The sequence below is a fragment of the Myotis nattereri genome (assembly GCF_964212035.1).
Source record: "Myotis nattereri genome assembly, chromosome: 18".
NCBI classification, from domain to species: Eukaryota; Metazoa; Chordata; class Mammalia; order Chiroptera; family Vespertilionidae; genus Myotis; species Myotis nattereri.
The window spans coordinates 9,219,515-9,236,265 of NC_138093.1; the positions used below are offsets into that span (position 1 = coordinate 9,219,515).

The following is a 16,751-nucleotide window of genomic DNA, read 5'->3' on the forward strand; positions in this document are numbered from 1 at the left end:
ACCAAGCCAGCCGGGACCTACTGAGCACTGAAAGGCGCAAGACACACTCCCAGACATTAGCGAGCAGAGTCTCATCCAGGCGCAAGTTAGGAACATGTGGGAAGTTCCTAAGCACAGAGAAATGACCCAAGGAGTCTTGGAGGCCTCCATGCGTCCAGCACTGGGCCTGGAACTGGGAATTCGTCGGAGAGCCGAGGAGACCTGACCCCTGACCTCTGGCGGCTCCTACACTAGAGGGGTGGACAGATCTTGGTCTCAGAGCCACACAAAGAATTTCAAACTGTGATAAGTGCTCTAGACACAAAGGACAGTGGGACGGGATCGAGTGCGACAGAGAACAAACCCACCTCAAAGGAATTCTCAGCAGCTGGCATGTGAGTTGAGACCTGAAAGATAAGAAAAGGTTAACCCGGCCAAGAATCAAAAGGACATCGGTGCAGCAGCTCTGCTGTTATTCCGTGTGCCTGAGCCACTACAGGCCTGTTCACATAGCTTAAAAATAGATCATGCAATTTTTTTTCTGACTATGTAAATGAGTCATACTTATAAAAAATGTTTTTTTACACAGGAAAGTATTAAAAAAATTACCCGTGGGGGGTAAGAGATCAACCAAAGGACTTGTATGCATGCATGTAAGCATAACCAATGGACACAGACAGTAGGGGTGACGGCCTGTGCTCGGGGGTGGGAGTGGGTGGGGAGAGGTCAATGGGGGAAAAAGAAGACATATGTAATACTTCCAACAATAAAGAATTTAAATAAACAAAAAGAAAATAAGGTAAATAAAAACCTACCAGAAGTCTTACTTCCTTGAGGTAACTACTTGGAGAACATAGGCTGTTTTACATGGTGAACAGTAGCTTGAAGTCTTTTTGTTTTTTAGTTTCTTCCCATTTTCCCTCTGCCTAGTTCAGTGATGGTGAACCTTTTGAGCTCGGCGTGTCAGGATTTTGAAAAACCCTAACTTAACTCTGGTGCCGTGTCACACATAGAAATTTTTTGATCTTTGCAACCATAGTAAAACAAAGACTTATATTTTTGATATTTATTTTATATATTTAAATGCCATTTAACAAAGAAAAATCAACCAAAAAAATGAGTTCGCGTGTCACCTCTGACACGCGTGTCATAGGTTCGCCATCACTGGCCTAGTTCCTCTCTGTCCCCTACTCATGAGGCATTTGTACCCCGTTTCTTTTTTTTAATTTTTAAAAATATATATATATTATTGATTTCAGAGAGGAAGGGAGAGGGAGCGAGAGATAGAAACATCAGTAATGAGAAAGAATCATTGATTGGCTGCCTCCTGCACGCCCCCCACTGGGGATTGAACTGTGACCTCCTGGTTCATAGGTCAACGCTCAACCACTGAGCCACGCCAGTAGGGCTCCCAGTGTACTTTCAAATATTTCTGTTAAATGCTTGCCCTTGAAGTTGTGTAGCTACCTTGAAAATATAGACGTATACTGCGACATGATTTATGAATGTTCTCTTACTGCCGCTGACCTACATATATTTTAGTTTCTTTTTCTGCTTGTATCTTTCCTGTCTCAGCATGATACATCTTAATAAAGAAAACTAACACAGATATATTACTTCACAGTTGGGCTAATAATAATTTCCAACGTTCAAACGTTTATGTTATAAGACTGACTCTCTTCTTCTTATGCAGAATCATGTTGGCAAAACTAGTTAACCAGAGCCCCACTTGCTGGGGTATCATCAGAGCCCAGCTGACCTGGGGGAAGGGGAATACCCAGCTCTCATACAGTCTAGCCTTCCGCAGGGGAGAGGACAGCAGCCGGCTGCAGCCCCTCCGGCCACGCCGCCCCACTTCAGGAGGGAGGGAAAGGAGAACCGAGCAACACTAGTGGGGTTCACAGACCAGAAACGCACTAAAAGACTGAGACCTCATCAGGGGACTGGAGCACGCTTCCCCTCCTCTATAGCGCACCCCCCATCACCACAGGCCTGTTCACAGCAATCCTTGCACCCGTGCATTATGTCCAACTATTGGAGAAAACTGCAAGCATATGACAGGCAGGAAACCATAATTCATATCAGATGTGGCAGGATGTTGGGGTTATCAGATATGGAATTTGAAACCACAGTATGATTAAATGCTAAGAGCCCTAGCGGATGAAGTAGACACGTGCCAGAACAGATGGGTAACACAAGCAGGGAGATGGAAGTCCTAAGAGAGATCCAAAACAAAATGCTGGAGGTAGAAGGAGACATGAGGAATGCCTGGGCTTCTTCGTAGACTGGCTGAGAAAAGACTCTCTGGGCCAGGGGCCATCTCCGCAGACACCTCCAGAACTGAAAAGCAAAGAGAACCAAGATCATAAAACACAGAACAAAATATCTAAGGATTATGGGACAACTACAAAAGGTGTCACACATGTAATGAAAAGACCAGAAGGAGATAAAACAGAGAAAGAAACAGAAGAGATATTTGCAACAATAATGACTGAGAGTTTCCTCGAAATGTGTGATCCCCCCCGTTATCCACGGTTTCACTCTCGGCGGTTTCCGTTACCTGCTGTCAACCTCTGTCTGAAAATATTACATGGAAACTTCCAGAGATGAATAATGGATAAGTTTTAAGTTGAGCGCTGTTCTGAGGAGCGTGATGAAATCTGGCGCCATCCCGCTCTGTGCCGCCTGGGAAAGCCGCTCCTCATCCCTTTGCCAGCGTCCGTGCTGTATACGTGACCACCCGCCAGCCACTTCGCAGCTGTCTTGCTTATCAGATCGACTGTCAGGGTATCTCAGTGCTTGTGGTCAGGTAACCCTTATTTTACATAATGATGGCCCCCGGAGCAAAAGAGTGCTGATACTAGCAATTCGGATATGCCAAAGAGAGCGTCCTTTCAAAGAAAACATGAAAAGGTTCCCAATTTTATTTATTTGTTTGTTTGTTTAAAGTTTATGGTTTATTAATCCTCTCATGAAAAATCTGCACAACCATCACAGATAAAGTCACTGAGGAATCTTGACTCCTGTAGTTCAATCTCCAGCTCACTCTTTGCCAGCACTAACAATGGCCTGTGCAGTCCCCCTGACTTTCTTCATTCTGTCCTTGCGTTCCTTTCTGTTTCCTTGAGGTCTTCTTCTCATATAGGCCATGTCTTGCAAGTCTGTGTTTGGGTTCGTTTTTCTTTGCGTAATCCAAGGAATCATCAATCATGCCAAAGCCAGTGCTCTTGCCACCACCCAAGTGGGTTCTGAATCCAAACACAAAGATGACATCAGGTGTGGTCTTATACATTTTGGCTAGTTTTTCCTGAATTTCTGTCTTGGGTACTGTTGCCTTCCCAGGGTGAAGTCCATCAAGGACCATTTGCTTCCGCTGAAGTCGTCTGTTGGTCATGAACTTCCTGGTCTGGATAGTTACTGTGTCATTCATGATCTTCAAGCAGCCAGGGAGGAAAAATTGGGGTTCCCAACTTTATAAAGTGATTCCATGCAGCTCAAAATATTTCATCTATAAGAATGTCACGTCAGTGTGTAATGCAATCAAATACTCACCGCTATTAACTGAGGGTCAGTTATGTGTTAGATGCTCAGCTACTCTGGGGGCACGGAGCACACAGGGTCCCTGTCTCGTTCAAGGCTGGGGGCTCCCTCCAGCCTGGATCCGCAACTCTGTCTGGGTCTCTGAACTGTCACAGTTGAGTCATCCCAGGATTGAAGGAAAACTTTGAGAGAATAAGGCAGAGTTTGTCGCCTTGGTGCACTTTGCCAAACGTGTGTGTTTAAGAGCGATTTGGATCCAGCCAACCCTTCACCTTCTTGGAATAAATATCTGGGCCACCAGGTCAGTCGGTAACAGACGCCCCTGCTGGTGGGCCAGGGCGCCTGCCTGCCCGGGACTGCGCCTCTGGACGGTCGGGGTTGTGAGCACCTTGTTAAACTGCCTTGAAAACGTAACTTCTCCGTCCTCAGAGCAGAAGCTGAGTCGAGCTGGTTGACCTGTGCCTACTTGCGTTGGTGTGAGTCATGAGAAGTGAGGAGCCGTGTATCCCGAGGAAGGAGAGGAATCTGAGTCAACGCGAATCCCTCCCAGGGCCAGGACAGTGCCTTAGGCAGCCTGTTGCTCAATGCATAGTTGTTGACCCAATATCCAATTAACCAGAGATCGGTATCTGTGAAGAAAGTGTCTTTTCCACTCGTCAGAGGCCCCGTGTGTGTGTGTGTGTGTGTGTGTGTGTGTGTGTGTGTGTGTGAGAGAGAGAGAGAGAGAGAGAGAGAGAGAGAGAGAGAGAGGGAGAGAGGGAGAGAGAGAGAGAGAGAGACTGCCTGATGTTTGGAACCTTTGCCTGTAAGGAACTGTGTCATGGAGTGAGGAATGGGTTGTGTTTATACAACACCCCTATTTTCCGGGTCCTACATCCAGGCCTGACGGCAGTAAGCCACCTGAGCACCTGCCTCTTTCTTCTCCAGGCTCCTCCGCTGGCCCTGCTGGTGGTTTCCCTGCTCACATCTGGCAAGTGCCGCTGGCCCCGGCGCCAGAGAAGATCCTCTGTGACCAGCTGCAGTCCGGAGCAATCTCGGTAGGAAAGCCACAGGCACATAGTAACGAAGTGTGCACATCTGGGGTTGCGTGTCAGGGGCGACCGCAGAACGAGAAGAAAGGCCCCGCCAGGGGAAAGGGAGTCCAGCTAACGACCAGGACGAAGCAGGAATGAGGACAGAAACAAGAGCACCTGGGAGAAACAGGAGGGCTTGGGTCCAGTTACAACTAGGGTGGGGCAGGATTCTGAGCTGCGCGAAGCCCCGAGTGAGAGGCTCTGGTCCACCTGCTGTTGGGAGCACCTGGCAGTGGTCAGGGAAGCTGAGATACCCAGAGCTGATGGCAGGAGGAGCAGAGTGACAAATGGGAGGACCTGGAAACTTGAGGCAGTGCTGAGGGTGGCTTTCCCCGTGCCTGTCAGAGGAGGGTCGCAGAGGGACCTGTGGGAAGCAGCTGGGCTGCACCCTGGGATGAGGGAGTGGGTGGAGCACAGAGCGGCCAGGGGGCTCTGTGGTGGCTTTCTTGCCCCAGGGCAGGGCAGGGCAGGGCAGGGCAGGGCGTGAGATATGCAAATTATGAGGCTCCGGAAGGCGGAGTTGCTGGGCAGCCAGCCTTGCTGAGCCCTGGGAGGCGCACTCGGTGGGTTTGGACACCCGCAGGCTAAGCGGGGCTCCGGGCGCTGTTTCCTTAGCAGAGGTCATGTTTACGCTCCTGGGAGAGCGGGCCAGACCATTGCGGGTTTGTGTCAGGCGGGGACTTACCGCCTGAGCTGCGTCCCAGCGCGGCCTTGCTGGCCAAGCCAGGCGTGATTGCTTCCTCCCACTCCAGGGGCCTGTTTACACTGACTTCACTTTTACTGCCAGCTCTCAAGTGGGAAGAGGGAGGTTATAGTGAAAGGTCAGCAGGTGAGCAGAGGGTCCCTGTCCTGCCATTGGTGGGTATGCATACGTGTACCTGTGTGTGTGTGCCTGTGCCTGTGTGTGCCTGTGCGCACGTGTGTGTGCCTGTGCCTGTGTGTGTGCCTGTGCGTGTGTGTGCCTGTGCCTGTGTGTGCGCGTGTGTGCCTGTGTATGTGCCTGTGTGTGAGTGTGTGTGTGTGTGCGTGAGCACTTTTCTATGTGCAAATCGTGCCCTGATCTGGTTGACAAGACCTAATCGCTTGTTTGTGGGCACAATTATGGGTGCCAGGCTGGTTGTTGGGCAGTTTCCTGCTTTGTTTATTGTAAAGAAGGAAAATCAATCCGCGGGTTTTCTGGGTGGCGGGCATGAGGTATTTACTGTCAACAGGAGAAGGACGAGGGGATGTGAGGTACTGAGCCCCGGGGGGCACCTGTTGTAGGACAGGAGCGTGAGGGGTGCAGACGCCAGCTGAGGGCGTTCTGCCCGACGTATTGGACGGAGGGACAGCTTGGAACGCTGCACTTCGGCCAAAGCGCAGCGCTGAGGGGAATAAAATTAGGGTGGGCTCGAATTCTATTTCATCACCTGTCCTTTTTAAATGAGTTTTTAAATCCTCCCAGAGATAACAGATGGGTGCTCCCTGTTTGGAAATAGGAGCTTAAGTGAAGAATCGAGAAGGCCAGTCTTGGTCCACGCGCACGTCCCCAGAGAATCTAGCGGAGAGGCTGACGCTGGTGGGAGGAGCCGCTCACAGCGCTGTCCTCCCCTCAAGCCACAGGATGGAGCCTCCACTCGGGACTCAGCAGGGAGCCATGCAACCCCTGGTCGCGGACAGCTTCGAAGCCTGCCTGCTGGATAAGGTGAGGACGGGTACCCGTCTCTCCCACACACCCCTCCTCACCCCTCCTCACCTTCTACCCCCTTCCCACCCTTCCTCACCCCTCCTCACCCCTCCTCACCTTCTACCCCCTTCCCACCCCTCCTCACCCCTCCTCACCCCTCCTCACCTTCTGCCCCCTTCACACCCCTCCTCACCCCTCCTCACCCCTCCTCACCTTCTGCCCCCTTCACACCCCTCCTCACCCCTCCTCACCTTCTGCCCCCTTCACACCCCTCCTCACCCCTCCTCACCTTCTACCCCCTTCCCACCCTTCCTCACCCCTCCTCACCTTCTGCCCCCTTCACACCCCTCCTCACCCCTCCTCACCCCTCCTCACCCCTCCTCACCTTCTACCGCCTTCCCACCCCTCCTCACCCCTCCTCACCTTCTACCGCCTTCACACCCCTCCTCACCCCTCCTCACCTTCTACCGCCTTCCCACCCCTCCTCACCCCTCCTCACCTTCTACCGCCTTCACACCCCTCCTCACCCCTCCTCACCTTCTAACCCCTTCCCACCCCTCCTCACCCCTCCTCACCTTCTAACCCCTTCCCACCCCTCCTCACCTTCTACCGCCTTCCCACCCCTCCTCACCCCTCCTCACCTTCTAACCCCTTCCCACCCCTCCTCACCTTCTACCGCCTTCCCACCCCCTCCTCACCCCTCCTCACCTTCTACCGCCTTCCCACCCCTCCTCACCCCTCCTCACCTTCTACCGCCTTCCCACCCCTTCTCACCCCTCCTCACCTTCTACCACCTTCCCACCCCTCCTCACCCCTCCTCACCTTCTACCCCCTTCACACCCCTCCTCACCCCTCCTCACCTTCTACCGCCTTCCCACCCCTCCTCACCCCTCCTCACCTTCTAATCCCTTCCCACCCCTTCCAACCCCTCCTCACCCCTCCTCACCCCTCCTCACCTTCTACCGCCTTCCCACCCCTTCTCACCCCTCCTCACCTTCTACCACCTTCCCACCCCTCCTCACCCCTCCTCACCTTCTACTGCCTTCCCACCCCTCCTCACCCCTCCTCACCTTCTAATCCCTTCCCACCCCTTCCCACCCCTCCTCACCCCTCCTCACCTTCTACTGCCTTCCCACCCCTCCTTACCCCTCTTTACTCCTTCTCACCCCTCTACCCCTTCCTCACCCCTCCTCATCCTGCAGGGGGCTGTCTGCCACTCCTGCCCCACCAGAACTTTTATGAGGTCTCAAGCCCCAGCTTCCCCCCACGCCCCACCAGGGGAGAAAGCCTCTCTGCTCCCCACTTTTCTGCCCCATAGACACCCATCAAACTCAGCTGAGTCCACTTTCTCAACGCAATGTCCTGGGCACTGCAGCACAAACCGTGTTTGCCTTCCTGTGGACTCCTCTCGTATTATTAGTGAACACATTTATCTGACAATCAATTGTACATGGACTCCTGAGGCTGTTCTTGTTATTATCTTGGGGTGGTAACGTCAATGTTATATTGTTTTATTGTTGCTCAGTTTCTGGGGTGAAGAAGAGAGTCTTGGATATTTTATTCCCCTTGAAATTCACATGGTATCTTTGCACATATGTGACCAGAATTATGTTCAGGACTCATTGAAGACAATGCAGGAATAGTGTGAAAGGTGCTGGCAGCTTGAGGCCCGTACAGTGTCTCACTTAATCTAACCAACAGCTGTGGGGTGCGTGCCCATCGCCCCCGTGTTCACAGAGGAGGGAACGGAGGCTTGTGTGGGTTAAGTAACTGGTCCGAAGTCACACAGCTGGGCAGAGAATGCTGAGGTTTCAGTCTACTCTTTTCTACCCCAAAGCCGCATTTCTTCTGCTAAACCCCTCTGTACGCATCTCCATAAACACAGTGGGCACTGCTTTGTGCAGAATACTGTGCCCAAAACACAGGTCTGGGATGGGTCTGCTACGAGAGAGAGACTCTGTGCTCTGGATCGAGCCCGCAACCTGGGCATGTGCCCTCACGAGGAATCGAACCATGACCTCCTGGTTCCTGGGTCGATGCTCAACCACTGAGCCACACCGGCCGGCATTTAGAAACAAACAAACCGGTTCTTGGATTTAAATGCAATTCCAGAATTAAAAGTCTGACTTCCTGTTGTCGGGAAGGAAGTCCTCAGCATTTTCCCCAGCGGCACTGATCATGGGTGACATCTGCACGGGCCACATGCTCGGGGGTGTGACCACGCCTGTGTGACATTTCGTTCCTGGCACACTGTTTAGTGCCATCTCCGTGCCTCTCTCTCAAGGAATTATTTGCAATGCAAGTGGGTCAGCATGTTATTATAGGGAACAATCTTGATGTCCAAATAATTTATATTTGAAACAGTAAAAGTTGTCCACAAACTTGAGCTATTAATAGTAGCAAGTGATGCGTGGGACAGCAATGGGCCTGACACTGGTTCGGGGAGAGGGACGCAGCCCGGGATGGGGACGCGTACATAGAGCCGCCTGGAGAGAGGGAGGCCAACCATGGATGGCGCCCTTAAGGGATGGATGGGTGTTCTCATGGCTGCTTGTGCATAAACTGTGCTTAGTGAGAGTGACGGAATCTGCATGCTGACCAGTGTAGCGTAACTCACAACATTCTATCGTCAGCTCCTGTGTTACTTTTCCCTGCTGTTCCTGGTCAGACTTCTGGTCATCCAATTCCCCTCACCTACTAACCCGGCTTTGTCCATTCTCTGCCCAGAGTGCGAAGCATGGCCCGCCGCGGAAACCCTCCCGTGCTCTCCTATCCACCTGCAGATCTTGCCCAGCAAACCCCAGGCTTAGCCCCTCAACTGTTACCTTTGTGCTGAGAGCATCTTACAGTGGGGCCCACTGGTATCCCACAGCTGCGTGGGCCCACCCACAGACTCATGCGCCCACCCACAGACTCATGCGCCCACCCACAGACTCATGCGCCCACCCACAGCCTCATGCGCCCACCCACAGACTCATGCGCCCACCCACAGACTCATGGGCCCACCCATAGCCTCATGGGCCCACCCACCACTGTCTTGGCCACTGCCTGGCAGCCTCACATGTGTCCAGGCAGCCCCTCACTCCTTAGAGAAGCTGTTCCCAAGTCTGTCACCCGCAGTCCCTGCCTCCCACCTCTGTCCTCCCTCTCAGCCCATTGCCTGGACTCCTGCTCAGAAAGAAAACAGTCATCAGACAGGAAGTCTCGGATTCCCGCATTCCCTGCCCTTTCCTCTGTGTTTGCACCCATCTTTCCTTCCTCCTGGCACCGGTGGATTCCTCACCAGGTTTCTGCATTTGCCCAGCTCTTCCTGGCTGGGAAACCCTTACTCAGTGGCTCTCCCCTCCCCACCCCGGCTCCTCCACCTGCCCTCAGTCAGCACTTAAACGTGCTTGAACCTGCGTGGCATTTGAAAATACCTGTCGGTGTCCTTGTTTGCTTTCCCTTCCCTAGCCAACTTCCTGGAGGAGTTGCTTACCTCTGTCTTCACCTGCTTGTCTCCCATCCCCTTGAAAAAAAAAATTATTGATCTCAGAGAGTAAGGGAGAGGGAGAGAGAGATGGAAACAGCAATATGAGAGAAAATCATCGATCGGCTCACCCCCTCAACCTGGGCCCGTGCCCTTGACTGGGAATCGAACCGTGACCTCCTGGTTCATGGGTCGACACTCAACCACGGAGCCACACCTCTATTTCAGAAAAATACTTACAGACTTCCCATCCAAAGATTATTTGGATTTTTCTGTCTCTCCTGGAGTTGACTAAAAATTCCATTGTGTTTCCCACCAACATCTATTTCCCTAAACCTTACATATCTCTAAAGGCATGCATTTTTGGTGTTCAGTTTTCTGGGGGTATTTCCCAATTTTTGGAGACTTGCTGTGCGGAGTCAGCAGGTCCAGGAGGGGTGAGTTCCGAGGAGAAGGGAGCCGTGGTTTATGGACATAGCGGGAAGCAGTCGCTGGACGTTACACTGTTGAATCTCCACACGTGCGAACCCGTTTCATAGTCAGCAACCTGGACAGGAGGCGTCATCGCCCCCTTACGTCATCGTCTCCCCACAGTTCACAACCGCTGCGTGACGGTCTGGCCCTGCCATTTCCCAGCCGCCAGCCCCAGGGGCACTCTTGCTGGCCCCCCCCCGGCTTTGCCAGGCATGCTCCTGCTTTGGGGGCCAGGAATGTGCTTTCCCAGGCTGTCAGCAGGGCCCACTCAAACGTCACCTCCTTAGAGATGACTTCCCTGGCCACCTGATTCCAAAATAGTAGCCTTTTTATTCTCTCATCCCTCATCCCATGTGACTTTTCTTCATGGGACTTACCCTTCCTGATATCACATTGCACACACACACACACACACACACACACACGAAGTGTGTGTACACGCATACAGGGGGGCATGAGTAGTTTTATAGTTGTGAGCATGCGGAACAGTTTATCCTTGTATTATTATTTATTAATTATTATTTTTCCACATGAACAGCAGTACACCTACTTTTGCCCCACCCTGTATGTATATGTACACGTGTGTAAATGTGTGTACATATATACCTAGGTCCTGTATTTTCAACTGGAGGGCAAGTATCCCTGTCTTGTTCGCTCTTGTCTTGTTCACTGTGCGCCAGCCTGTGAAAATGGGCACGGACCACACGGCAGGGGACGTCTGTGACCTCCCAAGTCTGTGAACTCACACTTGAACGCATGCTTCTATTTTATGTTTTTAAGATTTTTTTTTCTTTCTTTCTTTTTTTTTTCATTGATTAAGATATTACATATGTGTCCCCTCTACCCCCCCCCCCCCGCTCATCCCCTCACCCCCCCGTTGTCCGTGTCCATTGGTTAGGCCTATATGCTTGCATATAAGTCCTTTGGTTGATCCTTCCCCCTTGCCCCCACCCTCCCCTACCTTCCCTCCAAGGCCCCACAGTCCAATCAAAGCCTCTACGTCTCTGGATCAGTCCTTGTTCATCAGTTTATGTTGTTCATTATATTCCACAAATAAGTGAGATCTTGTGGTATTTATCCACTCTCCAGTTCCATCGATGCTGTGGCAAATGGTAAGAGTTCCTTTTTCTTCTTCCTCTTCTTAAAGAATACCTTTCAGCATTTCATATAATGCTGGTTTGGTGGTGATGAACTCCTTTAGCTTTTTCTTATCCGTGAAGCTCTTTATCTGACCTTCCATTCTGAATGATAGCTTTGCTGGATAAAGTAATCTTGGTTGCAGGTTCTTGCTATTCATCTCTTTGAATATTTCTTGCCACTCTCTTCTGGCCTGCATGGTTTCTGTTGAGAAATCAGCTGACAGTCGGATGGGTACTCCCTTATAGGTAACTGACTGTCTTTCTCTTGCTGCTTTTAAGATTCTCTCTTTATCTTTTGCTCTTGGCATTTTAATTATGATGTGTCTTGGTGTGGTCCTCTTTGGATTCCTTTTGTTTGGGGTTCTCTGCACTTCCTGGACTTGTAGGTCCATTTCTTTCACCAGGTGGGGGAAGTTTTCTGTCATTATTTCTTCAAAAAGGTTTTCAATATCTTGCCCTCTCTCTCCTTCTGGTACCCCTATAATTCTGATGTTGGTACGCTTGAAGTTGTCCCAGAGGTTCCTTACACTATCTTCATATTTTTTGAATCTCTTTTCTTTTTTCTTTTTCGGTTGGGTATTTCTTGTTTCTTTGTATTTCAAATCTTTGACTTGATTCTTGGGATCCTCTTGTCTGCTGTTGGATCTCTGTAAATTATTCTTTATTTCAGTCAGTGTATGCTTAATTTCTAGTTGGTCCTTTTTCATGTCCTCCATGGTCTCACTATACTCCTTGAGGGATTCATTAAATTTATCGGCGGTTTCCATAAAATTCTTGACAAACCTTATAAACGTGGCCTTGAACTCTATATCCAGTCGTCTGGCCTCCTCCGTTTCTGCCAATTGTGACCTGTTTCTTTGTCTCCGCATTTTGGCTGCTTCCCTGTATTGATAGAGTGGCCCTGCGCGCCAGGTGTCCTGTAGGGCCCAGTGGCTCAGCCTCCCCAGTTACCTGGGGTGGACACTCTTGGTGCACTCTTGGTGCCTTGGTTGATGTAGGATCACTGGGAGGAATTGACCTCCAGGCCAACTGGCTGTGGGAATCAGCTGTGTCTGAAGTGGGAGAATGGTCCCCCTCTGACCACTGGGTACAGTGGCTCCTGGATCTAAGGAGGTGCTAATTCAGCCCCTGCCTGAGGCCTCACAGCGGGCCACGAAGAGGCTCAGCTGTGAAGCAATGCAAGCCACTGCGGGGCCTTGGGCCTTCTCTTGGAAGTTCCGGGTCTGCTTGGCTGGGCTGTAGTTAGGTACATTCACATGCAAAAGCCTCTGCTGCAGCCTGGGTGGGGCGGGGTCTCAGGGAGTCAAAGGCCGGAGAAAGAAGCTATGGCTGATTCTCCGCGCCCGGAGTCGCGCGTCTCAGTGTCCCGGTAATGGCTGCAAGCACCTCTGAGGGAAATCCGCCCTCAAGTTCGCCCGCTGCCGCCTGACAGAGCAGCCTCTCCCCGTATGAGTCCTGGGTCCCCAGAGACTTCCCGGAACCGGAGTTCAGAGCAGTCGGGAGCTTGTGATTCAAAAAGACAGCCGCGTCCTCAGGTGCCACCCCCTTTCTACGTGCGCGAGCCGCCGCGTACCTCTGCACTCAGCCTCCGCAGCTCCTCCGGCTCTCAGCGTGCTTTTCTTTTCTTCTAGTTGTAGAAAGTACACTCAGCCAGCCTTCCTGTTGTTTTGGACGATGTTTGCTCCGTCCTTTGGGATAATTTTCAATTGCTGTGGGAGGCGACTATTTCCTGGTGTTTATCTATGCCGCCATCTTAGTTTCTCCGTTTTTAAGATTTTTTAAAAATTGATTTCAGAGAGGAAGGAAGAGGGAGAGAAAGATAGAAACATCAATGATGAGAGAGAATCATTGACCAGCTGCCTCCTGCAAACCCCACACTGGGGATGGAGCCTGCAACCCGGGCATGCGCCCTGATCAGGAATCGAACTGTGACCTCCTGGTTCACAGGTTGATGCTCAACCATTGAGCCACATCAGCCGGACAGATGGGTGCTTCTATTTTAGAAGTGAACTCTGAGGCACTGAGGCACCATCAGACCTGGAGTCACCTCTCCCGGACCCCTGCTCCTGTGGTCACCCCACTGTGTCCTGTCCGGTCACTTCCTTATGCCAGTGCCCGGGGCAGCCCCGGAAATAACCCCTGTGCTGCTTCCCGCCCCCCAGGTGGACCAGAGGCGCCAGCGGGTGTCCCAGATGCTGGAGGAGGTGCAGAAGGTCGTCTGCCACCTGACCACAGAAATCAGCAACCAGGACATCCGCTTCCAGGCCATCCCGTACTCCCTGATGTACAACGGGAACATCACGGTGAGCGGTCTTCCTCGCCTCTGGGCGCCCACGCGGGGCTTCCGGGAACCGCACGTGACAGGCGCTGATACCACTGAGAATACTAGCAGTACTGCCTGTTTCCTCGGGGACTGGGTTTTAACCACTTACACACGCATGTGAGCGCCCACATTCCACCTTCCAGCTGACGGACTGACACGGTCAGTCCTCTGGGGCGCGGAAGCCAGAAGGCACCCTGGGGCCCTGAGCCAGGCCTGTGCCACTCTCACAGTAACCATAGATTGGGGGCTGGGCAGAGGGAATTGTTGAGACAATGGCTGAAAGTATTTTGTGGGTTGCAGGTGGGGAGGGAAGGCAGTGAGAGAGGTGGCCTTTAGAAACAGGGGTTCCAAGCTGCCTCGGAACCCCTGTCCCTGCCGAGGAGCCCCCAGAGCTGTAGGCCGCCAGGGGACCAGCCCGCGCACGTTCATGCACCACCGTGGAGTGGGCGAAGCCGTCCTCACAGAACAATCTCACCTGCAGACAATCTCGCTGAGCAGACACGAGGGTTCTCTCCCTTTCAGGGACAGGCGAAGCGAGGCTCTGGATTATTCTGGATCCCCGTGCCCCTTGATCGCGATTTTTCTTACGGCACACAAGAACCCCTTTCATTTGTGTTAAAGTTATCTGTATTCACGCCCCTCTCTCCCACCAGACTAGGTCCCTCGTTTGTAGGGATCATGTGTGTTGATGGCTCCGTTCCCAGCCCCCAGCAGGGTGCAGCCTGCGGTAGACACTCAACTTCTGTTGAATGAATGAATGAGCAAAAGAATTAGTATGTGAGCACATGATGTACTGGTGCGTACACTTCGAGGTCGGTGGGCGTAGGGACCACCCGTAAGATTCTGGGACTTGTTGCATTTTGAAACACCAAGATCTTGGGAAATTCACCCCCGGATGCAAATGAGAAAGCTAGATTAGATCCTGGAATGTCAGCACATCTCCGCCCCCCTCTCCCACCCACTTCCACTGCCTCCTAAATTAGACAAAAGTAGACCCATGACTAGGAATAGAAGCACAACATTACTTTTCCTAGAACTACATCCTGGGAAATGTCTTTCTGGGAGAAAAGTTCTCCCCGTAAACATGAGGTGCCCTGCAAAGCCCAGGTTTCCTTCATGCCTCTTCCTTGCGGACTCACGAAGCCAAGGGCTCGGTGACGTCATGTGCTACTCGAGGCATCCCGGGGTCAGCGGCAGGACAGGATGGGCCCTCGCCATAGGCAGTGCAGCTCATTGCTGAGGGCGGAGTGGTTAACGGAGCTGCCTGGCTCAGCAGGTGGCTCCAGGGCACGCCGGTGACCCCCCAAGCCTGTGAACTCACACTCGCTCTCTCTCTCCTCTCGGACCCCAGGTGTTGTCCCCCAGCCAGTTCCTTGTCACAGTCCCCGTGAGAGGCCTGTCCGGGTACCGGGAGGCCAGGGAGCAGCGCTGGCGGTACTACACGCTGCAGGGCGCCAGGCTCTCCTGCCCCCAGCGGAGCCCCGAGGGCCTGCAGCAGTGGCTGGAGGTGCAGCAGTTCACGAAGAACCTGTGGCAGTGGCACAAGGCAGACGTGAGCATCGAGGGGGACATTGTGCCCGCCAAGGTGCTCCAGGTGTTCCGGAAACTGGTGGAAACCGCCATCGAAACCTGTCACCTGTCAGGTGAGAGGACCGAGAAAAGTGGGGTCTACTTTTTATAGGGTGACTCGTGATCTGCTTACTTGGCAATTCAGTAATTCCAGTTCTAGAGAGATTCCTACAGACACACACGGACATATGTACGAGGGTCCCCACGGTCACAGGCTGTGTGGTCGTGGGGAGCTAGGAAGGGTCCGAAACAGGAACACTGACCGAGCAAATCCCGCTGCCTCGCCTCGGGGACTGTGCAGCCTTCAGAAAGGGGAGGTGCCTGTGCTCGCACACAGGGGTGAGAACAAGTCAGTGGAGAACCAGAGAGCTGAGCAACACCTGTTCCATCTGCACAGGAAGGAATGGGGGTCCGTGCACATTTCCTTGCCTAGACAGAAGGATTCTGGAAGGTTCCATGATGGAAATAGCCCGTGTTTAATGGACTGTGACCATGGGGAGAATGGTCCCCTGGATTATTTAATTTAATATGCATAGCACCCCTAGAGAGTAATAATTATTTTTCTACCTGTTTACAGATAAAAAATGAGATGTAGAGAGATTAAGTGCCATGTGGGTGAGCGGAGCCGGGCGCGGGCCAGGCAGGCGGGTCCGGCTGTCACCTGCTCGCTTTGCCACGCTGTGCGCAGGGAGAGTGGGTATGAGAGAGTCACACCCAGCCGGTTGAGGAGAAGCCGTCAGTAAATCATGCTGAAGTGGCGGATGCCCTTGTGTTCCTGTCTGGGCGGCTGAGAGGAGACAACAGGCTCCTCCTCCCACCCCAGCAAGGAAAGAATGATCCCTGTGGAGCAGCCCACACAGGCAGCGAGGGAGCTTCTGTTCCCTTCTCCGGGCAAAGAGCAAGTACCAGCTCCCCACCGAGGGGCTCGGCCTTCTCTCATGAAGTCAGACAAAAAGCCTGCATCCAGCCAGCCTGGCTCAGTGGTTGAGTGGCAACCTCTGGACCAGGAGGTCAGGGTTCGATTCCCGGTCAGGGCACATGCCCGGGTTGTGGGCTGGATCCCAGTGTGGAGTGTGCAGAAGCAGCCAGTCAGTGGTTCTCTGTCATCACTGATGTTTCTGTTTCTCTCTCCCTCTCCCTTCCTCTCTGAAATCAATAAAAATATATTAAAAAACAACAGCCACCTGCATCCTTTGAAAGAAGGGGGACAGATCAGAAATGGATTCTAGCCTCTGAGCTGGGAAACTTGACCAAGCGCGTTTCTCTCTCCCTCTCTCCGCCTGGTTGGAAGCGATGGTGTGTGGGCTTCCTCTGCTCATGGGACTCTCTTCTTTTAAAAAATATATTTTTATTGATTTCAGAGAGAAAAAAAGAAACATCAATGATGAGAGAGAATCATTGATCGGCTATCTCCTGCACTCCCGCCCACACTGGGGATCGAGCCGGCACCCGGAGCATGTGCCCTGACTGGGAATCGAACCATGACCTCCAGGTTCAGAGGTTGATGCTCAACCCCTGA

The 16,751-nt window shown here is 52.3% G+C and overlaps 2 protein-coding genes across 8 annotated transcripts in view; one reads left to right on the forward strand and one right to left on the reverse strand.

Annotated features, from left to right (window-relative positions):
• MAB21L3 (mab-21 like 3) overlaps positions 1-16,751 on the forward strand; it is a 35,864-nt gene that overhangs the window by 11,979 nt on the left and 7,134 nt on the right. Inside the window, exons 4-7 of one of the 7 annotated variants that reach the window (XM_081112550.1) lie at positions 4,447-4,556; positions 6,071-6,276; positions 13,503-13,643; positions 15,015-15,306. In XM_081112550.1, coding sequence (XP_080968676.1) covers positions 6,196-6,276; positions 13,503-13,643; positions 15,015-15,306 — 514 coding nt within the window. In that variant the 5' untranslated portion in view covers positions 4,447-4,556; positions 6,071-6,195. Of the gene's footprint in view, positions 1-4,026; positions 4,557-6,036; positions 6,277-13,502; positions 13,644-15,014; positions 15,307-16,751 lie in introns of those variants that run through there. The other 6 variants (XM_081112552.1, XM_081112554.1, XM_081112551.1 and 3 more) reach the window with 6 other exon arrangements.
• Positions 3,038-3,409, reverse strand: LOC308534576 (small ribosomal subunit protein eS24-like; the record flags this gene model as incomplete). Its single annotated transcript, XM_081113115.1, has 1 exon — positions 3,038-3,409. One exon carries the CDS (start codon positions 3,407-3,409, stop codon positions 3,038-3,040), a length of 372 nt encoding a protein of 123 aa, XP_080969241.1.